This window comes from Amyelois transitella, chromosome 2 (assembly GCF_032362555.1).
Source record: "Amyelois transitella isolate CPQ chromosome 2, ilAmyTran1.1, whole genome shotgun sequence".
NCBI lineage: Eukaryota > Metazoa > Arthropoda > Insecta > Lepidoptera > Pyralidae > Amyelois > Amyelois transitella.
In genome coordinates, this window is record NC_083505.1 from 10,892,708 (window position 1) to 10,916,323 (window position 23,616).

Here is a 23,616-nt window from a genome sequence, read left to right on the forward strand (position 1 = left end):
AAGTATAATTTTCAAGCTCCCTAAACATTTTCATTGCTTTTTTTATAGGCAGAAAAATTTTGTGAAGCCGATTACAGCTATCATTTGCCTCGCGTGACGTTAATCATTGTTTGCCTTTAAGCGAGCGTAACCCGGCGTAATGTAGCGAAAATACGAGCCAACTTTTCATGAATAATTTCTCTTTTATTTGCTTTAAACCTCCTGAAATTCTTATACTAAAGTAGGGAAGGGTAGACGTAGGTAAGGCGTTTTAATAAAAAAAAGGTGTCTAAAACAAAGCAAATTATACTAACCTAGGAAGTTACTTACTAAAATATTGAAAAAAATATTACATTTACAAAAATCTAAAAGGATTGTTAAAAAATTAAACAAATTATTAAAAGCTTCGAAGTAACAAAATTTCTAGTAATACAACTTCTTTTAGTCGTCATTTATCGTTTCCATCGAAATTTCATCAGAATCAGCCTCTGCAATTACATTTTTGTTTGACTTTATTAGGTAGTAATAAAAAACAAAGTTTCAAGGGGAAATCAAAAAAGGGTCGAATGAAACTTACGGACATGTGCACAGTAGGTACACCTACAGTGTGTAGTAATTATAAAAAATCTTATGCCACAAATTACAAACGGGCACAATAATAGTGTTAGTCTTATGTCATAAAATATGAATTAGACTATGTCGTGCTATGTAAACAACCCCTTTTACGGGAAGCCCGATCAACAGTTGCTCAGTCGTAATGCTACCCCGCTCGAACCAACCGCCGATCGGCTCATCCGATATCTTTATAATTACCTTATAAATTAAAATAATTAAAATTAAAGATAGCGATATTGTACTGGGCTGATGAGAAGCTGTGTAATGACGTGATTCGCCTTTAGTGAATAGGTATTAAAAGACTAGGTATTTTGTGGATAAAGGATTTTGTGGACAAACAATCAGGTAAGTGATAAACTCAAATGCATCATTAAGCCATCCCATTAAACGCTCCTTCGAATCTCTTGACTGGGGGTTTGCTTACCCCGTATAGGATAAAGACGAGACATGTAAGTTAACTTAAATGTTTAAAAATGTATTCCAAAACTTTAGTTAACTTACATATAAATAATTAGCTCACGACTCCGCGCGCGTGTTGAAAGCTTTTTGCGTAAGTTTTGGACACTACAATTATCCAGAACTATACAAATTTATTTTATTATATAGATATTATTTTATATTTTTTATAATAGACGTTTATAGTATCCTATTGCTGTGCCAATGTTATGAGTCATTACATTGCCTCGATGTCAAACAAAAAATACCCCATCCAACTCTGTTTAAAAGTTTGGAAGCAGTGCTTGAAGTAAATTTTTAATTGACGATAACTTCTTTTTACCTTAACCGATTTTGACAAAACAATGCTCCTAATTATATGTAATCTACCTTTATAAAACTGCGTTCAAATCCATTGAGTATTTTTGAAGTCATAACGTACCAGACAGGCAGAAAAAAAATCCAACAATTGATTTTTTTTGTTTTCTGTTATGTCTCTTCAATCAGCCTCTATTAGTTTGTTAGAAAAATATTTAATGTACAGGCACTCAATTTTGACTGTCCAAACGAAGCTGAAAACGTTACGAAATTTATTTTAAAGAGATCGTATTAAAAAGTAGATTATAAAAATCAATGAAGGGAAGAGCTTATAAACTTGGGATTCTTCTTTTACGCTATCCACCTGTCACTATTTGAATCTCAATTCTACCATTAAACCAAACAGCTGAACGTGGCCAATCAGTCTTTTCAAGGCTCTGTCTAATCCGCAAGGGATAAAGACGTAATTATGTGTATGTATTAAGTAGATTGTTTTCTTTTTTGTTATGATTAAGTATTATTAATTTAAGGTCTGTCTTAGTTAATAACCTACCTTGACATTGTTCACCAAGCAAGTAAAAGCATTAAATAAGTTTTGTTTGGAATAAGTACCTGGCAGTCCCTAATTTCATTAGTCGCGGTGAAGTCACGACATCGCAAGTTCGCGTGACCACAAAAACTCGTACAACAACGGGACATCATTCATTCGTATCGGAAATATTCAATCAGCTTTATGTGCTATAAATTGTTCATAAGCTCAAAAGCTTGACTACTTCGTTACCTAACTTACGAAGTAATCTTACAAATACTCAGGAAGTTTAAACACACTGATTGCTGACCACAAACGCAGCGGTAGTGCGCTTGTCTGCGACATTATGAGAAACGATCTTTTTCTGATTGGCCTGGGTCTTGAATGTATATCAATATAAGTATTTATTATAAAATATAGTATTGTTGAGTTTTTATCTCGTAACAGAAGTCTCGAACTTACTTCGGGGCAAACTCAATCTGTGCAATCTGTCCAGTATATATTAATTTTTTTTTTTAATAAACTTATATTTTTGATTAAATTAACATAATTGGGTAGTAAAGAACCACGTAAATTGCAGCAACGTTAAATCAACGTACCTTAATGTTCTGTACAGTAAATCCTAGTTGAAACAGGGAAATTTACAAGACTGAGTAGGTACATTGAAAAATAGATTTATGAACATCAGTTTACTTATTAAAATAGCAAATAGCTTTGATGATGCTCTATCCTTACCAACATTTAACTTTCTTTAATAACGAATCCTCACCTATATAAATTTTCTGAAAAATATTTTAAAACTATTTTTATCTACCGTTCTTCTATATGTATCAACCACAATAATTAAATTAAAAAATAACCCTCTAAATCATAACTAATGACATAACTGCCAAGGAACGCGGTTTTAACAAGTAGAACATCGATGCAGTGGAGTTTTTCCTGCATTACGGTGGATCGTGATATTTCAGCTTGCATGAATAAATTCCACGATAATGAGCTTGGTAACCGATGCCAGAGTTACGGCGCGCCTCTTGCGGTTGCGAACGGTAAGCTTTGTTCATTTTGCCTTGGTATATAGGTATTTAGTTACGATACTACTTTAAGTATCTATAATAAAGGTATTACAATGACGGGTCAATTTACCTATATTTCATTTTGGCAGAGTGGTTTGCGTGTGGTCATGGTGTATATTATTCATCGTTTAAAAGCAAATGCCTTTTAAAAAAAATTTAAATTCGGCTCTAATATCGAATTATTAAGTTTATGAAAAGTGCATCTGAAAATAGGACTTCACGCTCATTACATAACTTTCTTTTGCAAGACATCGCTTGGTCGCCAAAAAATCTTAACGAGTCTAACATGACCCGCGTAGTCCCAATTTTCAAACTTGTAGACCTCGCTTTTTGTTCGAGGCTTTAATTATGTGATTTAGTCAGTTGATGTCCGTGATTCACGGGTTGTGATCCTCAATCGAAGATAGCAAATCGAAACAAATTACTGCCAACCGGCCGATGACACAGATAGACGATGCCAAGGAATAATTGTGCTTCCTCACGGCAGGGCCGGCGCGGCGCCCGTTAAAATTATCTGATCATTGAAGTTGGGCAAAATATTTTTCCTGTTATATTATGCAAGCCCTTATCAGCTAAATATCTACCTTATTCAGTCGGAATACTTAAAGAGACCCTTTAAATTCAAAGAGAAAAAGATTAAAAACCTAAGTAGGTATGTCTTTTCTTCTTTGTCATTGATGTTGAAGGCGTTTCCCCATTTGGGTAATTTCAAGGAAGAAGGCCGGAATCAGATAGTGTAAATCTTAGTAACATTATATTCAGTTGAAACATTTAAGCGAATGAAAGTTACACAGAAAAGATTGTGGAGTTTAAATCCGACCGCATACCTTAACAAATGTCTACGCGCTCATATAATAATTATTGCAATGTTTACCTGTGATCCACAATAAGGAATACTTATTTGTATTTGTATAAAAAATATGTAATTCAGTATTGCCGATATACCTACAGAAGTTACACATAAAATATGTTGTAGGCATTTGAATTTATACTAAATTTGCGTGGACCTTGTAAACAATAGCAAAATAACATGATTTATTACAATACGCAACCACTTTGGTTACCAGATCGTTCGAAATAAGGTTTGTTTTGGTAACAAATGATGTCGGCTAACATTTACACAATCCATAATGTTGTCAAGATAATGTTTATGTAACCGAGCCCTGCCTACCATGATATAAGTAATTTATATTTACCTTTTGGCGAAATTATATCACTTAGATAATCGTTATTTTTATTTTCACAGCCGGTGTATTATATTATACTATTTATAAAAATTATACACATATCACGTCTTTGTCAGTTAACGGGTACACAGAGCCAATGGCCTCAAGGTTTGAAAGCCTGGTTTGCCGGACAGCTGACTGATGAAATTATTTAGTTTCAGCGCTATATTTTTTTACTTTTCTACAAGTACTAAAGCTTTGTTTATTCGCAAACAATGTTTGCTAAAAAATCTGTGTGTTTGAAGGTTTATTTATTTTTTATATTTCTTTTAATAAAGGATGGGTCGTAACAAGGAACCTGAAGGGCCCATAAGCAACCCAGTGGAGGCCAAGAAACATAGGGATGAATCAGTGGGTCATTTCCAGAACGGCAACTACGACAGAGCCCTCAACGCCCTTCATAAGGTAGGTAATCAATATGCCATATTCTATATAGCAGGTAGATAAACCTGATATATAGAATATGGCATATAGGCCTGATGATCATTAATTTGTAATAAGGCCATATTTTAAACTTAGTACTAGCAACAATCTAAGATCATATAGTCTGGGTTCATATAAACTAATTCGAAGTTAATGATATGCCAGGAGGCTGCGATGTGTCCTTTCTAATCTCCATCCAAATAAACCCATCTCCTACTACATAAAGGCGAGTCAATTTGTTGCGTGATCTCGGAAGTCGTGCGTATTCCAACTCTTCACATACACGACTAGTGTGACGGCAAGTGGCAAGAGAGTGCTAAAACACTCCCAGTCGCCATGACGACGACAGCTGAGGCGTCAATAATATCGCCTCTTCACACACTTACGTAACACACATCACACTCGAGTCACAGTCAGTTGTCCATTGTGAGGACAATGGACAACGCTACAGCCCAAGCACGGTCCATCCTCGGACCGACCAAAGATGCAGAATTCCTGCAAAGTTTCGTCAGGGTCGGCGATGGCGACGAAGAAGATGAAACGCCCGTCCAAAAAGAGTCCATCAGCAAAAGAGCTCCAACATCTGCTGACAAAAATGGGAACGGTGATGATGAAGAGATCAAACATTCGGGGATGGAAAGGAAGACGTCAATTAAGCCGAAGAAAAAGAAAGAACACAAACCAAAACGGGAGAGAAGGCGGCGTGAAGAGGAAGTATATACTGACAAAGATCGTGCCGCTGCCGTGGTGATGGGTTCTAAGGATATAAAGCTGTCGTTGAACATGAAAGACAAGGCAGAGAGGAGCAGTGCTCTTTCTCTACCAGAGGAAGCCGATGCTGGCACTCTGCTGGCGATGTCGAGAGCAGAGATGATGAGGGAACGGTACCGTACTGCTGTCTCTTTCGTGGATAAGGTAGAGATTCTGTAACAATCATGAACTAAAAAGTTCTTTACTCCAGTCTGATAAAGATTTTTTCATAACGTGTTCCAAACGAATTTAAAATAGTCTTTTGTTTCAGGCTATAGAATTGGCTCCAGAGGAAAAGGCCGCATACGTAGCTCGTAGCAAATGCTACCTTTTGCTAGGAGAACCACGTTTAGCCCTAGCGGATGCTGAAACAGCTTTGAAGCTCGATCCAAAGCATGCCAAGGCCTTGCTGCAGAAAGCCGAAGCGCTGTACTACTGCGGAGAGTTCGAGTTGAGCCTCGTCCACTTTCATAGGGGGTTGAAGGCTAGACCCGATTTGAGCCATTTCAGACTTGGCGTACAAAAGGCACAGGTACGTTTCATTTCAATTTATTTGCAAGACTTACTTGCAAATTGAAATCTGTCTTCGGCATTGTCAAGGAGAGTACCTGTAACTGTTTTCTTTCCTGCAAATAAGATACTACGGCAAAACTAAACTTCTAATTATATTGCAGTCTACTTTTATGTATTGAGGCCTATACTATTTTATTTCAGGAAGCTATAGAAAACACGATCGGCTCCGTAAAGCCAGAAACGAAAAAAGTTTCCAAGAAGCCTCCAACCAAGCGTTCCACATCAAAACCCTCGCGGCCTCCCCTGGGCCCGCTGATGTCCGACAAGATATACCTCGAAAACCTCCTCAAAAATCCAGATCTAGCTATAGCCGATAAAAAGAACGATATAGTGACCAAACAAGCAGAGGAAGCTATCAGGTTTCTGGAGAATAGAGAGGAATTCTGGAGACAGCAGCAAACCACTAAAACTCAATTTTAAACTGGAGTTGGGTTTTGGTGGCTTCTTACTGCCTGCAGAATTGTTCTTATATTCGCAATGGAGTCGTACGTGGGAGGAACATTTGTTTTTACCTTAGCACTTATTACAGTCTTCTTTGAAGGATTTTTTTTTAACTGAACATAAATGATTTTTTTTATAAAGGTACCTACCTATTATGGATTGGACCGACCGGTTATTTAGTATTGTAAGCTTTGATTAATAAATGTGTTATTATGAAAACTTGACCAAATAATAGTCATCCTAAGTTATATCTCAGTGACAGTTCTTCATATAGGTAACATGGGTTAGATAAATATGAAGTTTGAAAATAAAAGTAGAGTTTAAAAGAAATAACGTTTTATTTGTTCCATCGGCTTCAAACTCTCACATCGCGGGCTCTCGCTTCAAAATAAACATATCCTCTCTAACAACGCGAATAGATCTGCGTCTCACACGCCTTATATACAAAATTTACAGTTAAAACTCTTTCAGTCTATGGACTGGTTCAACTTTCACGTAAGTTCCTGATGTATAGGTGTCCAGAAAAGGTTTTTATAACAATTAGACTATAGTTCCAGGTCCACAAAAAAAACAATTATTTGACAACCAACAATCTAAAATCATTGATTTTTCTAAATAAAAATATCATATGAATGAGGCCAATTTTTATGTCGGCTTTGTATTCACCGATAACATGGTGCTTTGGTGTATGAAAATGTCTTGTGCAATGGTTTCTAATTATGTCTACATTGATCCAACTAGACATTACAACACACAATTACAATTTAGAAACGCAAGCATACAGGCTACATTCCAGTATAATCGCATTTCTATTAATCTATCGTATACTTTATTCATAAGAGTGGCGCAAGCTATATCAAATATAAGGTAATTAAGCAAATTAAGTCAACAGTTTACTAGGAATCATAAATACCCTAAACTTCTCTTGTATTTGGCTATAAACTAAAGATTTAAATAATAATTTTCGTCTACCAAGCTGTCATTACGGTAACTTTCTTCAGCACGCTTTTCACAACACCTTATACACCAGCAATTTAGGCTTACCTAATAGTTCATACAATTGCCAATTAACATATAAATAATGTCAGTACTCGCTTATATTCAATCAGTGAAGTCTTTGCTACTAAATAGTAAGTCATTGTTTACAATACTAATAGCTTACACTAAGTTCATGCCACACAGTGGCTGCCAATCAGGCTGATTCATATTGCATATTATGTATTGATGCAACATTGCCACAAACATCACTACATTCATAATAAAATATTCAAATAAATGATTATGTATATGAATCACTAGAACCATATAAAATTTTTCCTGGAATCATCCGTGACCAATTCAACGTCAAACGTTTATGTTAAATTTTAGATCATAATCTGTTTGAAATTCATTAATATGAACTAATAATATAAAAAAAGCTTTTGTACATTGATTTTTGTAGTTTGCAAAAATAATTTCGGTAAGTATAGCATTTAATAAAAAAAAACCTAATATTTTCTTAATATTCAGAAATAAAATCATAATGTCATCTTTATCTTTTGAAAAAAAAACCTAGATAAATTTGCAACTATAATAATACTGTGTACTTCAAAACGTTGTAGTCCATATTCGAGCTAACCTCTTTCCTTACACATTGAAGAATAATGGCCAGGCATATTAAATATATATAGGTACTTATTGTTAAAACATTGCAAAAAAAACAAGGCGAGAGATGGTGAGATTGATGAAAGTATTATACGGCAGAACTCACTGAAAAATATTGAAATCCAATGTATTTAATAAGATTTTAAACTGTGTGTAGTAAATTAATTTATATTCTAATATAAATGTTCATTATGTAAACGAATAACATCGATACAAAAGAAAAGGAAAAATGGTAGTAACTTTCTTTAAAAAAAATACACCTGGCCAGTTAATCTTCTCTTAACCCCCAGTCAAGCCCAGAGATCATACATAAATTGTTTATATTCACTTGGAATCAACACAATTTTGAAATATACCTTAATCAATTCAAAAAGCTATTATACAATGCATTAAAACTAAATGAGGGACATCTTAACTAAACTTAGTAATACTTTACTTATTCTCTAATATTTACAAATGGGTTTTATAACTTAAAATGTTTTAATGTTCATTGAAAATCTGACCATTACATTTATATATCAATGTTTTTCAATAAAATATATCCATCATAATGTGAAGTTGTTCTAAAAAAATTTAAACATTATAGTTTCTTCAGGAATTAATTAATATTTAAAATATAAATATTTCATGAAAAAACGAACACAGTTATACCGTTTATTAGGAGGAAAAAAAATTTTTTTTAAGATCACCGCATTCTAAAACTTCTTACTGAAACATTCGCCGATCCATATCTCAAACACTTCAAAACCTATGAAAATATATATCTCCAATTTCAGTTCACTGACGAAACACTAGAATGAACAAGCGAAACATGATGTTCAAGACCGACAGATTCTACTTAATCATCATCAAATTTGACCAATTTGAATGATTCAATCCTTTGCAGACATTTAGTATGTAACCTACATCTGTTGACTGCAAATAATTTTATCACTGCACATTCGCACTTATTCTGTCACAAGTACCCACACCCACGCCTCATTGGTGGGATTTTAGTGTCAAATTACATAACTAGTAGTAACTTTTGATATTTTCCGGGACTAAAATTATTTTCTACCCCACTTGTTAACCCAACAGTTAATGATTTTACACCCAGGTTTTGGAAAGTCTAGAGGTCTTACTAGTATACTTCTCCTTTTAAGACGTTATTGTCCACTAGCCTAGCCACTACTTTTTGATCAGACAGAGACAAAGCATCTTGCTTCAAGGTGGTATTTGAAGACTTAAATGGCTGCAAATTTCACAGGTTTTTCACTTTCACTAAAACCGCCTAAAATCACTTCACTAAATGTCATTTTGGTGGGGAAAGGTGCCTCATTTCATGCTAATCGGCTTCCTCTGGAGGCCTCTTGTAGACAGGTCCAAATTTGGCCATGTATTTCTTGACGAACATCTTGGCTTTCGACCGGACTGAGTCAGTGACAACTAGTTCTTCTACAGACTGACAGTGCTTCAGTTCTTTCAGCATCACGAAGTGGGTTAGCTGAAAAAAAGCATGTTATTTTAATTTTGTTTTTTTTTTTTGTAGGATATCAGGTAACAAAAAATTGATAATGAAAAAGAGTATTTTAGGTCACAGGACGCCGCGGTCTTTGAACGCCTATAGCGTACAACGAAGTCCATAAAAACGACCTAAGAGAGATAGAAGTTAATCAACCACGAGAAAAGACCAAATGAACTGTAAATAACTGTGGCAAAGTGATAATAATTTGCTTAACTCGCCTCAAACAATCTTTTCAATAATAAATATATATGGGACAAACCCTCACCTTCCTAGCTAAATGCTTGAAGTCCGCCGTGCTCGTGATCCGGCCGGCGGGCGCGTCCGCGTGGCGGTAGGGGTTGAGGTGCGCCACCATGACGCGCGCCATGCTGCTGCGGAACTGCTCCTTCTTCCGGCGGGACAGCTCCTCCAGCTCTGCTGCGGTCAGCGCGGGCGCAGGCGCAGGCGCGGCTACAACCGGACTCGTAGTAATATCCGGGGATTTTTCCACCATTCTTGGTTTGTCGTCGTCGGAATCGTCTTCGGAATCACTGTCAGAGTCCACCAGGTCGACCAGCTGTGAAAACAATCAGTCGGGAGTTAGCACTGATCGCGATTACGATCGATATTGAATTATTTTACCTAAATTCCAGTAACGATTGTACTACCTTATGTGAACCATTGTTTATAATACATGACATTTCTTTATCGCTTACTGGGTAGACAGAGCCTTTAGAAGACTGAAAGTCCACTGGTATATGATAAAGAGATTTTAACAATAACACTTATTTAAATGTAGGCTCAAAGTGTTCTAATGTAAAGTAAAAGCCACACTCAAAGATGAGAAAAAAACAGCATTATGCGTATGGGAGAGGTCAGTAACGATCGTAGCAAGTGGAATTCCATAGTCTCTGCCTACCCCAATGGGAAACTGGCGTGATGGTATGTATGTATTATGCGCATCTACACTTTGTGAAGGTTCGAGGCGTAGAGATGTAGAACAAAAGGCAGATGGAGTTTTACTTCTTCTACACATGCGCTTTGGAAGCGGTAGTAGTTATAATTAGATTTAAGTTATGTGACGTCAATAAGTGATACCTTGTATCCAATTTTGAAAATATATCTATTCTATTCTACTGTAATGGCAAAATTAAGCGCCCACCTTGAGGTCGTTCTCGTGCTTGCTAGCAGCCAATCTCATCTTGTGCAGGAGCCGCTCCCGCCGCCGCCGCAACTTCTCCTTAGTCTGCTTGTACCGCTTTACTTCCAGTCTTCCCGCCAATTTGTCCTCCTCCGTTCGTGGCTGTGAAAAAAAAAGCAATCAGTGTCTTAAAAATTTTTATTTTATATTGACGTATCTTGTGTTATTTATGTTTTTTACAAAGCTTTTTTCTTGATACCCGTGACGCGCATAAAACTGGTTAATTCGCCATATCAAGTTAACAAAGTAGTAACATTTACTGGTATGTTAATACAAAATTATGGTGGTGTACTTAAAATTATCCTTCTCTCGGAGGGATAGACAGAAACTACCAATAGAAAAAGAATAGGACTACTCCATCTCCATACTCCAGAAATAATAAACTTGGTATTCTTCTTTTAGGCGATGGGCTAACAACCTGTCACTATTTAAATCTCAATTATATCATTAAGCCAAACAGTTCAACGTGGCCTTTCAGTCTTTTCATAACTGTTGACTCTGTCTACCCCGCTAAGGATATAGACGTGATTATACGTATGTATGTTAATAAAACAGTATTAAAACTCACACTGATAGGTCTTTCAGAGACGAGTCCGGGCCGCCGTTTCCTGGGCTTGACGCTCACCAGCGCGTGGTCCGGTATCAGCCCGTTGTGGGTGTCTTCTTTGATCACTGCAAAATAAGAAAGAACAAAATAGTTCAAGTTGCGAATATAATATGGTTGCAAAATGTTCAAATCTCATAAAAGTAATGTCAAAACTTACAAGTTACAAAATATTACACTACATCTCTTCCTGAATCTGAGGGCACTCAGTAGATTTCTCATAATTACATGAATAAATAAACTACTTTTTCGCCAGTAGATTTTCTTAAACTCTACACAATCATCAAATTTACGCAGTATAATTATATATCTTTATTTTATTTGGAATATATATCTATAATCATACTTATGTATGTAAACTATTATATGTAAGTGTATTAAGTAACCAATTATTCATATTCATATTATTATTTCTTTTACAGTTATCGCACCACCCGTACATTCATCTCAGTTTGGTCCAAAGGTTTGACTGGCAGAGAATGCCTTGTGGCATCAAGTTGCCTCCACCTGTTATACATTTTACGTGCATAAAGTTTAAATAAATTAAAATAAATCTAAAAACGTCCAAGTTGCAAACACGTCAAGTTTAAAAGCCATTACGCTACATAATGAACTCGTAGTATAGCAACTCAACTATAAAAGGGTCGGTTGTTGAACGTTAAGGTAATTGTAAAAATTGTTTAAAATTGTATAGCTCATGGACCACTTAGAAAAAAAGTTAATATTTAAGTGAAGAAAAATAGTGATCTTCTTTTGTAAATTTGTTTCACAATGATTGTCATGAATTAGAATAATTCACGATATGTATGTTTTAAGTTTTTATATTATAGTTTTTTTACCAACGCGTAGTTATTTTATTTTATCCCGGCATATTCTTTTAAACAATAATCTGATTATGTACATCAGTTTGAACGCAAACCGATGCTCTTACACTGAGGGAAAACATCGTGAGAGGAAACATATTTGATCATTTGTTTTTTTTTTTTTCAGTATTAAATGTCACATTTCAGTAAAGAAAAGTGGTACCAACCTTCATAGATTCCGTTGACTCCTTCAACCATCTTGCCCTTCCGGTTCATCACCGCCGCGTCGACCGGGTTCACCTGCTGTTCCTCTTCCTCCTCCTCTGAACTGTCATCTGTACAAGAAAAGAAAAAAAATCTAAATTAAGTTCCGGTACGGTCTTTCTTACTAAGTAGATAACATTATGTATAACGAAGTAAAAGTGATTCATCTCTACTTTTTAAATTACGAAGAGTCAAACGTCATTGAAGACTAGAAAGTATCGTTAAGTAAACACAATATTTATTATTCGTGCAAAATTATTGTTTAAATGGAAAAATTATATGACCTGGTTATTTTAAATGACATCGTTACAATTTTCATTTTTGTTTAATAGATATAGACATGTCTATATCCTTGGCAAGGTAGACAAAGCTAACAGTTTTGAAAAGACTGTAAGGAAATATTCAGCTGTTTGGCTTAATGATAAAATTGAGCTTCAAATAGTGGCATGTCGCCAGCCCATCACCTACAAGATGCATCCTAAATTATATAAGCCTATCCCTTTTACAACATCCTTGGGATAGATACGGGAGTGGTTCTTAAAATGTCGAGAACCACACGGAAAACAATTTTTGTTTCTTCTTATTGATTACCTGGACTGGGCGGGGGCGGCGGGGTGGGCGGCGCCCACTGCGGCTGGCGCAGCTTCACGTGGTAGTAGTACCGCCGCCCGCCGCCGTCCAGCGCGCTGCGCCACATTGACGGCAACAGCGGCTCCGCTTTACTGTCCGCCGGCTGCGGTAGAGCCGTGGGCATGGTCTGGCCTGGCATGCCGGGCATTGAGGGCATGTTGGCCATGGTCGGCATACTGGCCATGTGCGGCATGTTGGCCATGTTGGGCATATTGGCCATGTTGGGCATATTGGCCATGTTGGGCATGTTCGACATGTTGGGTATCATGCCCGCCATGTCTGGAGTCTGTCCGATCGGTAAACCCCCGGGAACCTAAAATAAAGTTTGTAAATTTAAAACGGCATTTTTGTAGCGATATTGTTAAGATTTTCAGCAGCAAGTTTGTAAAAACAAGAGTGAAAAAAATTTAAACTTATCTACAAATATCTTTGTCGAGTGCCACTTTGTTCTTAAAGCATTTGAATAAGCACTTTTAACTCTATATTCAGAGACAAAACTTCGTGCATAATTTATAACATACACACACATAACATAGATTTTCTAGATTTTTACACTCATTCAAACAAGTACTTACATAAAGTCAAATGTTTAACATGACGAGAACACATAAAACGGTTATTATTATTGTTCATACCTGCATGGCATCAGGCACGGGCGGCTGCGTGGGCGGGAATCCGGGCATTTGTTGTCCAAACATGAACCCTGGCATGCCGAAACCGCTCATACCCATCATGCTGTGGAGAAACATAATCATTTACTAAAATGCATCAAAATAAGGCAGGTTCTTCACACAGTTGAGCTTTTCTTGGGAAAATCCTTTGTTCAATTATAACCATCATCGAAATCTGGCCTCTTTAGAAAAGAATACATATACGTCTAAATCCATTGCGGGGTAGACAGAGCCAACAGACTTGACAACACAAAAAGGGCCACGTCCATCTGGCTTAATGACAGCATCGTTAGAAACCTAGTCGCCCACCGACCCCGCCATATGATAGTAACAATAAAGGCGTACTTGATCACGGTATCCCCTACGCCAGGTAAGTAGGTCCTACTTCCGAAATCTCTTATTAGGTATATGCCTTGTTTTGCATAATTTTTATACCTTACACACTCACTACACATTATAATCATTAACTTGTCTTCTCTTTTACTAACAATCCCTACTTGTTGTGTTTGTCTTTTTGTGTTTGCACATTTGTTAACCTTCTCCTTTCAGATTGTATACCGTCCAATTTTGTAACTTCGTGTCTCTTCAAACCATGACCATAATATAGAAAAGAAAGAAAGAAAAAGGCGTACTTGTGGTGCGGCACGCAGTAGGGCGGCGCGTAGGGCGCGCAGTACGGCAGCTCGCGCCAGTCGGCCGGCGCGCCCACGCCGCCCACGCCGCCCGGGAACATTTGCTGGAACAATTGCAAAACAAAAATTACAAATTTCACAATTACCTACATCATACAAAATCTCAACTTTACCTAATCTAAGAATTTCATAATAGTGTAATCCAAAATAATTTTACCGTAATAAGAGAAGCATATAAGCGTTTCGCGTTTATTTTCACCTGCAAGAAAACTTACGCAAGAAAAGTCCGACAGCAGCTTGCTAGTAATAAAAATTAATCTTTCGTCATTGTACAGGGTCTTCTCTTGCTAGCTGCTTGCGGAAGTTTTGTTGCAGTTGAAACGCGGCCTTTGTGAAAGCAAACATTAGAGCAACAGTCTCATTATTCTTCTCAAATCTGTAAAATTGGTAGAGCCAGGAACGTGGAAGTCGGAGAGGTTAGTGCCCAGGTTGGAGAAGGTATAGTCACCCGCCGATAGGCGTCGTGCGGCCAGTACTGCGGCATTTGCCAATGACTGCGCGAGCGCCAGCGGTCGCGCTTGTCTTTGCTTTTTCCTTTCTTATGTAACTGTCTTGAGTATAGTTACTTTTGTGGTTGTGTGTTATCGCTGAGTACTCTATTAGAGAACGCTAGAGCAGCACAATGGTCTCATGATTCGACGACACTAACAGGAAGATAGCTATGGGTGATGACTGTGTGGTACCTGAATTGTTGGAGATCAGTTACCTGGTATGAGGCAAAGGATGTATGGTAATGGGGTTGGGGGAGTAAGAGGGTAGTTAGTGGTGGGTGACTGAGGTGAAGGAGTGTGGGGAATGGGGGATTAGTGGCCAGATCAGTGCGGGTATAGTACCTGGTAGGCGTCGTGCGGCCAGTACTGCGGCGGCTGCCAGGGCTCGCGCGGGCGCCGCCGCTCGCGCTCGGCCGCCGCCGCCGCCTCCGCGAACGCGCGCCGCCGCTCCTCCTTGCTCATCGGCGGAACTGATGCTAGCACGCGCTCGTTCAGTCTACAAAACATAATTATTCAAGTATAACCCGTTAATATACCAAACAGTTCTACGGTGAGAGAAAACATCGTGAGGAAACCAGCACATTTCAGGCAACTAGAGGAGTCGTTTCGTGTAAAAACCTGACTCGCCCAATCCAGGAGCCATGGTCAAAGGCATACCCCTTCGTCCGCACCCCCTGTCTCCTCTCCAGAGTGGCGAGGATGCAACCGTGATTAAAGCCAGGAGGACTTCCTAACAACAGATCGCGAAATGAAGATGCCTACGACAAGAACGAAATCATGTTTCCTTGACTAGATTACTCTTCCTCTAGAAGACTGTGTGAGTTGCGACCTCCCGCTAGGCAAGTAATTATCAGAATCTAAAACTTGTTGCAGGTCTGATCTCCATCATGACTCTGCTTAGGTCAAATCCGTTGAAAGAGTTTATTCCCTTCCCGACATCAAATACTAGCGTTACAAAGCACCAAACATAAAATAACATAGAATCGCGTTTTTTTCCCGGAGGAGTGAACCGAAACTACATTGTTGTCACTTAACAAGATCACTGTATACTTAATCTTTCGCTACATCCACATTCATAATTCTTTAAAATAAAAACTCTTAATAAATTACAAACCTTATACTCCGCCTGCCCTCCGGACTGCTCCTGCGCTTCCTCCTGTCCCTGTCGTCTCTATCGCGCTCCTTGTCACGCTCGCGCTCCCTATACCTATCCCTGTCTCTGTCCCTGTCCCTGTCTCTGTCCCGCTCGCGCTTCTCGTCCCTGTCTCTGTCCCGCTCGTCGCGGCGGTCCCTGTCCCGGCCGCGGTCCTTGTCCCGCACCTCGGTAGAATCCGCCGCTCTCCGCTCCACGTTCGCCTGCCTCTCGTGCTCCTTCATTTGCTGTATACGCTCTTTCTTTGGAATTTTGAACACTTCCTGTAAGAGAAATGTTGAAACAATTTCACTGCAATGTACACATGTTTTTGCTCATTAGTTTATTTATATGGGACAAAAACGAAGTGAAGACTGTTGACTTTTTCCTTGTATATTTTAAGTTTAATTTGACTGTCCCACTAAACCTGATCTTTTATCCTTACTTTATTAGAGGTCAACGATAAAATCAAGCTATTCGGCTAGCAGTAGTAACTAAGGCATTTTCTTGGGAAAAAAAAACATTTTTTGTCTTACGCAAAAACACATGAAAGTAATATTTTAAATAATGTCATTTTATAAACTGGTTCAAGTCTCACCTTCAAACTGGCCCATCTTTCCAATAACTGATTGCAATAATTCTTCAGTTTGTCATTCATCGCCGCAACGTCTTTCTTATCAGGTGAGGCCGTCTCTTGATTACCACTGTTTGGTAGATCAACTGGAAGACCTGGAAAAATACATATTTAAAGCATTTTTGTTAATAAAAAAAAACTAAACTGCCACATTCAGCTGTAAGGCACAATGAGATTCAAATAGTGACATTTTGTCAGCCCATCGCATCACCCAAAAGAAGAAGCCAAAGTTCAACCCCTTCCTTGATTGACTTTATGTTTTTTCTTGCTTCCAGACCTGGATGAATGTGCACCCTAAAGCGCCTTTTACGATATCCGTGTTAAAATAATGGAGTGGTCCTAGTCTAAAGTAGCGGGTATAGTATTAATTTGTGAATACTACACTATAGTCATTTGTATTTCAGATTCATGGTCAAAGGCATACCCCGGCCCCCTCTCCAGAGTGGGGAGGATGCAACCGCGACTTAAGCCAGGCAGAATTATTAGTTTGTATCTCATTACATCATTAAGCCATACAACTGAATGTGGCCTTTCAGTCCTTTCAAAACTTAGCTTTGTCTACCCTGCAAGGGATATATACGTGACTATGTATATATGTAGTATTAATATGTGAATAATATTATATATAAGTTATCTTACCTGTAGCCTCGTCAATGAACCCGTGTTCCTGTTGGTCCGCAGCGCTCAGCCACCGCTCCACGATGGTGAAGAAGCGGCTCTCCTGCACCATCGTCTTGTTGGTGATGGGGAGCCGGTCCACTGTCTGCAGCATCTCTAGCCTGCAAATAAAAATCTCGTATTAATTGACAGTCAATATGCGGTTATAAAGGGAACCAAATACAAGAAATCATGCTGATTTGGCTAACTTTGGTCTGGATAGATCAACAACAGGCCAATATAAGTCAATAACCCGAGTCCACCATAGTCCTAAAACAGGCTTCTACAAGAAAGGACGGCAACCATAGTAGATCCACTCTGTCAAACTCTCATAATTTAAAAACCTTTTCCTGAACTACATACATACCTACATACATAAAATCACGCCTTTTCCCGGTGGTTAGGCAGAGACTATATCTTTCTTCTTGCCACGATCTATGCATACTTCCTTCGCTTCATCCCCATTCATAACTCTCTTCATACAATCTCTTTTCTGAAGTTATTTATTATATTCATTAATTTAACTGAAGTCAAGTGGTGCATACAACAAGGAACTAATATTACAGAACAGTCTTCGGCAAGACAGATCAGTGTAATGTTGTAACCGCAGTAGAGCTCTACTTGAGCTTACGACCCAACTCTTTTTTTTTTTTCATTCATTCATTCATTCCATATATGAATAAAAACAATCGCTCACCTAAAGTCAAGTGGTGCATCATTACACCAAGGAGCCAATAACCGCAATCCGCGATAGTCCAAGAACAATCTTCGGCAAGGCAGGTCGGCGTCGCGTAGTAGCCGCAGTAAAGCCACTTGAGCTTTCCGACTCTTCGCTCTGACCACAGTTCGCGATAAACGAAGGGTGTGGCTTTGATTCTTGACACCAGTTCGACCAAGAAGCTCCAGTTCTTCTTCGATCTAAGGGAAAACAAGTTATTTTATTAGTAGGCATCATTATACACTTGTACATGTTTTTAAAGTGCACCTGCAAATGTTATTTCTGATTAAACACATGGTGACTTTTTATTGGATTCAAATGTCTTTTGGACAAAGTTTAAAACTCAAAAAGTTCACAACAAGAACCAGGCGACATTCGAACAGAACATAGAAGTCTTCCGGTTTGTAACAATATCTAAAGGTAGTAATAAACCAGATTCTTTTCTTTCCACCTAATAAGCTTCTAAAAAGAACTCACATCAGCATCTTGCACCAGGTCAGTCTTGGGCTTGTACTTGCGTTCCCGCTTGGGTCTCCTGGGTCGCGGGGTTTCTTGGAGTTTCGCGTCTCCCGATTCTGCCGCTGACGACTCGTCGGCGCCACTCTTCGATGTCGAAACATCTTCATCTTCCTGTTAAACAATATTGAATATTTACTATAGGCATTGAATAAGTAAATCGTCTAAATAACCTATTTTGGTTCAATGCTATAACAGAGTTACGAAGTTCAGACGGGATTCGCTTCGTGTAATGACCTGTTTTACTTACTCCTGAAAAACAGTCTTTGTTCTGTCAAAATTCTCTTAGATAAGGCAATCCGGTGAATAGAAGGTTATTAATCACACATACTTACACAAATACATACTTAAATCACGCCTTTTCCTGAGGGGTAGACAGGGACTACATCTTTCCACTTGCCACGATCCCTGCATACTACTTTTGCTATGTATGACTAAGTTTATTTAATTTATTATAAAAACGTTATGTGAAAAGATATATCATTGTAATACTATATCACTCATTTAATCACTATAAGGCCATGACGAAGAAAAATACCTACTTAATCAGAATCAAACGACCTTAAAGTGTCTGTACTAAGAACTCATAAATTATACTCAAATCACACGTATCTTCCACTTACTCAAACGAAATTTAAAAATGTACCTCATCATACTCGTCGTCGGAGTCCGGCTCGGCGCCGATCCAGCCGCGGCAGTTGTGCGCGCCGCAGTAGCAGCGCTGCGCCACCTTTCTGCGGAACCACGGAAACAACACATCAACACCCCAGTTTTACTGCGCTGGGCGCTGGAATGCACATTGTACTCGTTTTTCACAGATATACAAATATTTGGTCATTGTGTCTTTCCTGTAATCCATACAGGAATGAAGTCTGAAATCTTCAAAATAATTAAAAGAAGAATAAACAATTTATGTGCTTGTATTAGCGTCAATTTAATAATTTTGTTCTTCTTAAGATGTATTTCACGCATGGCACCTATTCGCTTAAGTCATAATTCATAACCAGTACTAATATTTATCATTTTATGTTATACAATTCAGGACTGATTCAAAATATTTTACTGCTAATAACTTTTTTATTCTAATTAAAAACGCAACTTTGCATGTATGATTATTAAAATAACAAAACTCACCCAAATCTTTGGAACTGGTAATCAAACGTAATCTCCTCTCCGGCAACAATATCCCGTTTGCTGAAGAATCCGATCCTCAACTCTCCGTTGACAGTCCACTTCTGCGTCTCGGCGTTAGGATCGCACGAGTGGTTGATGAACCTCGATATGTTCCCTTTTGTCGTCGCATCGATTACTGTGTCCCCTTTTAGGGACATGAAGTAATGGTGAAGATTGTTCTCGTCGGAGTAAGCCTGGGCCCGTTTGTAGAACTGATCGTAGTCTAGCACCTCGCCAACGTATTCCATTAGAAATTCGCCCCTGTAAGCATTTGTTTGTATGTTAATCAAATCTGTTGGTGCCGTGTGGTTCCCACCAACCACCGCACCACCAACAGTACCAACAGAAAAAGTAATAGGACCACCCAGTCAGTAATAGAATCTCAACTGTCTCATTAATTTATAAAATTGAATGGGGCCTATCAGTTTTTTCAAGGCTGTTGGTTCTGTGTACCCCGCAAGGGACTATATGTAGGTATTTTAAGCACATGTGTTATTGGCCAAACAAGTGGTTTACAGAAGGAGTGAATAACAACATCCTTTGAGGAATCAGGTGGTCCACAGAAGTGATTTCAGTATTGTGAGATTTCTTCAAATATAGATAAGTGGATACTAACAAACCAAGTGAAATTGGTGGATATGAAAAGTAAATATTTTTCTAGTTCAGAAGAGATTTAAGATCTATAAAGACGCAAAGCAGCTTAAGAACTAAATAACTAACTGGTGATTGGAATTCACTGTCTGCATCTCTCTTCCCGATACATACAACTTGTGGATTTTCAAGGCAAGTGTTAATAATAGGCATTATTTGTCAATGCTGATAGAATGAAGCAATATAGTCAATATATCATTTTACAACCAAGAACTGTAGACTTTAGACCTCTGTGTTAAAAAAACTTAGATTAGACGGTAAATACAGAGCTCAGATTTGGCATTATATTATTTTATTTACTTATTATTTATATCTTGTACATTTTGTAAATAACTAAAATATAGTACAAAAGGCGGGTGCAATTCTTTTAGCCAACATAAGTATATAAAATTACTTCGCATGAGCAATAAACTATACTACTATCATATTTACTGTAACAAAAATTTTCAATCGCATTTTATATTGAGTGAGTAATGCTCATAATCGTCATACTTACGATGGTATATCCAATTCTGCTTCTACACCGCATCCTTTCTTATCAGCGTAGAATACTTTCAAGGCGGCATTCTCTCTCTTTTGGAACCTCCTATTTGTACATCTGTCGCCCACAGGACAACGTGAGTTACTGCAAAATAAATAAGTTTTTTTAAACATTTTACCTTACCATATGTGAAAACAAATGTTACAATTGCTAAATTTCACAAAATTCAAAAGGACAACTAATTTGAACTAACATATGGAACAACAAAGAAGCAGATTAAAGTGTCTTACCATTCAATCATAAGCAGTCTATTAAGACAGTCATCTCCGCAAGCTAATTCACCCCGCTCCAATTCCTCTTTGGTCATAAAGCAGTCACAGATCATCTTCTTAGTCTCTTTGCTTATCATACGTTCACATAAATAGTCATTCTCTTCTAAATGTTCATATTGTTTCATCCTCTCATCAATTATTCTATCATAAGCCTCTTTGCTTATAGGAAAAGTTTGCTCCTCTTCAAGATTCTGAGATTCAGCTACGGTTGGTAAACGCTGTGGCAAACTTGGACTAGCCAATGGAGAATTAGCCGGTGAACCTGCACCCATCTCTAGCTCACTAGACCTTCTCCACCGTGACTTGACCTTCACAGGCATATCTGAAGGTACAGGAAAAGATGGTGAAACCGGGGCATTACTCAAAGTAGTATCAGAAGACTTATCTTGACTATCTGAACCAATCTCCTCCAGTTTTAGCTTTGTCTGTGTTATCAAAGCTTTCTTTAATGGTGTCTTCACCAGACCATAGCCTTTGGTCTTTTGTTTCAAATTGCTTATAGTTTTAATACGACTAGATCTCCTCACTCCAGTTGGTGATGATTCTGCAGAATCATTGGAATTATTCTGATTCACTTCAGTTATTCTTGAAGAGTTACTGTCATCTGATAGTGTAGAACTCGGTGTTAAACTAGGATCAGGTCTTACTAAATGTTCATTTATGTTCTCTTTAGGGAACTGTAGGTCTGGAGTGATACAAACAGGTGGAGTGCAAAGAGATTCACAATATTGCATGGGGGAAACCATAGATTCTTCTGATGAGACAATATTGAGTTTCTCAAAATGTTTTTGCACATATTCATCATGTTTCTCGTTAACATAATTATCTGTTTGATGACTTGTCTGTTCTTTTGGACTGTCAATATTAATTCTGTAATATAACTCAGGGTTGTCATCTTCTACTATTTGCACTATGGTAATGACTTCATCGTCATCCCCACCATATTCAACTTGTTCAGATTGATTCATATCCTCAGGAGGATTATTTTCACTAACAGGAATAGGAATCTCTTCACAATTTTCACTAATTATTGGATCAGTGGATGGTGTCATACCCAAGTCTGGTGGAATAGGCACAAAGGAAGTTATTGTGTCTAAACACATTTTGTCATCAGACTCCACAGTTTCAATTAAAGGAACAACCTGTGGACTTTTAGGCATCACTGGTACAGGTGAAATATCTCTTGAACTGCATTGACTTTGGGTTAAACTTATAGAACTAATCATAGGACTAATGCAAGCTCTGCTATTTGTATCTGACTGACTCTCTGCAGCATTGGAGTCGGACTCTGAGCTGGCACAGGGGTCAACAACCCTTACTTCAAGACTGCTGTTGGTTTCACTGTCACTGCCAACCTCATATTTTTTAGTCAGTGTTTCATCACTATTAAACAGGCGATATTTGCCGAATTTCTTATGTAAGGCCACTATTGGTGTTTGAAGAGATTTTGTGGCATTTGAACTTGACTGTGGATCTATTTGTGTAATATCAGGATTGGAAGTTGTTGGTTCTAAAGAAGTTGTATTTTGAAGTGGTTGAGACGAGTCTGTCGGTGGTAGTTCGGAGGCGGGGGATTCGCTGGCCGTGGACGCGGAGGCGCTATCATCGGTTGGCTGCTTATTACGGCGACTTGTCCGCCGCGATGCAGCTGGATTCACTGCAGCCTTCTTACGCTTTGCCATTGCTTCCACTATTCATCCGCAATCAACCTAAAATGCACCAGACAATAAAATAATCATGGTCGACACGGGTGGGGGACTAGACAGTGACCTCTTTCGATCGTTATTGTTTCTTGTTTCTGTCAATGCCACATGGATATCAACTAAATAACCAACTCTTTTATTATTCAATGACTTACGTGTTTATTATACTCACTTTGTTTTATTATAACTTTCAGCATAATTCAGACTTTCCACAGCGTTACCACCGGTTGGCTGACCATCAAAAATACTTGTGATAGGTATTCAATCTGACAGCAAACAAGCAACTTGATTTTCTTCTGCAAGATTATAGAAATAAAAGCATGAAGAATTATTTTAAATTATTAAAACAACGCGTTTGATGGAGCAAGAACTGCATTATTTGCAATTATCAAATAAAAATGAATTCGCCGTTTCGTTTGATCCCTTCATCATCCCACCAATTTTTTTATCTATTTCATTTTCATCTTGCTTTGCTTGGTCTAGTGTTGCCTACAGTCAAATTAGAAAAACCAACAAAACCAAATCCAATCCAACCGAGTCGATTGCATAATATTATAAACTATTTTTTATTTAATGATATTTTTAACGTGATTTTATTCAAACACTGTCACCTTATAGAGTGACGCCTAGTATATCCATTCCAAAATGGCTTTATGAATCTATTAAAATTATTGTACCTACTACAAATAAAAGCGTAGTAAAAATAGGAACAATAAACACTACGTACAGCGCAGTTTCAGGATTGGTGGACAAATTTTGTACAAACGTAGTGAC

At 38.0% G+C, this 23,616-nt stretch overlaps 2 protein-coding genes across 2 annotated transcripts; one reads left to right on the forward strand and one right to left on the reverse strand.

Annotated features, from left to right (window-relative positions):
• Window positions 1-4,454: 4,454 nt before the first annotated feature.
• Window positions 4,455-6,919, forward strand: LOC106143605 (outer dynein arm-docking complex subunit 4). Its single transcript, XM_013345734.2, has 4 exons — window positions 4,455-4,580; window positions 5,016-5,513; window positions 5,620-5,880; window positions 6,063-6,919. The coding sequence occupies exons 1-4, from the start codon at window positions 4,455-4,457 to the stop codon at window positions 6,339-6,341; spliced, it is 1,164 nt and encodes a 387-aa protein (XP_013201188.1). The 3' UTR covers window positions 6,342-6,919.
• LOC106128991 (probable histone-lysine N-methyltransferase CG1716) lies at window positions 6,682-23,312 on the reverse strand. Its single transcript, XM_060946200.1, has 19 exons — window positions 23,015-23,312; window positions 21,098-22,848; window positions 20,823-20,951; window positions 19,637-19,936; window positions 19,149-19,236; window positions 18,464-18,616; window positions 17,966-18,186; window positions 17,251-17,390; window positions 16,576-16,706; window positions 15,960-16,261; window positions 15,188-15,341; window positions 14,295-14,398; window positions 13,627-13,726; window positions 12,953-13,304; window positions 12,325-12,432; window positions 11,259-11,362; window positions 10,652-10,792; window positions 9,776-10,066; window positions 6,682-9,489 (listed from the first exon to the last, which is right to left on the reverse strand). The coding sequence occupies exons 2-19, from the start codon at window positions 22,819-22,821 to the stop codon at window positions 9,331-9,333; spliced, it is 4,701 nt and encodes a 1,566-aa protein (XP_060802183.1). The 5' UTR covers window positions 22,822-22,848; window positions 23,015-23,312; the 3' UTR covers window positions 6,682-9,330.
• Between the last annotated feature and the right edge of the window lie 304 nt (window positions 23,313-23,616).

What these genes read in the sequence shown, in the direction of transcription:
- LOC106143605 (XM_013345734.2), top strand. Translation starts at nt 4,455, where the DNA reads ATGGGTCGTAACAAGGAACCTGAAGGGCCCATAAGCAACCCAGTGGAG. An exon ending in CCCTCAACGCCCTTCATAAG is followed by an intron (nt 4,581 to 5,015) that starts GTAGGTAATCAA and finishes AGTCACAGTCAG; the next exon opens with TTGTCCATTGTGAGGACAAT. An exon ending in TTGGCGTACAAAAGGCACAG is followed by an intron (nt 5,881 to 6,062) that starts GTACGTTTCATT and finishes ATTTTATTTCAG; the next exon opens with GAAGCTATAGAAAACACGAT.
- LOC106128991 (XM_060946200.1), bottom strand. Translation starts at nt 22,821, where the DNA reads ATGGCAAAGCGTAAGAAGGCTGCAGTGAATCCAGCTGCATCGCGGCGG. An exon ending in TCTCTGAAAGACCTATCAGT is followed by an intron (nt 10,793 to 11,258) that starts GTGAGTTTTAAT and finishes TTTTTTTCACAG; the next exon opens with CCACGAACGGAGGAGGACAA. An exon ending in AGCACGAGAACGACCTCAAG is followed by an intron (nt 10,067 to 10,651) that starts GTGGGCGCTTAA and finishes TTGTTTTCACAG; the next exon opens with CTGGTCGACCTGGTGGACTC.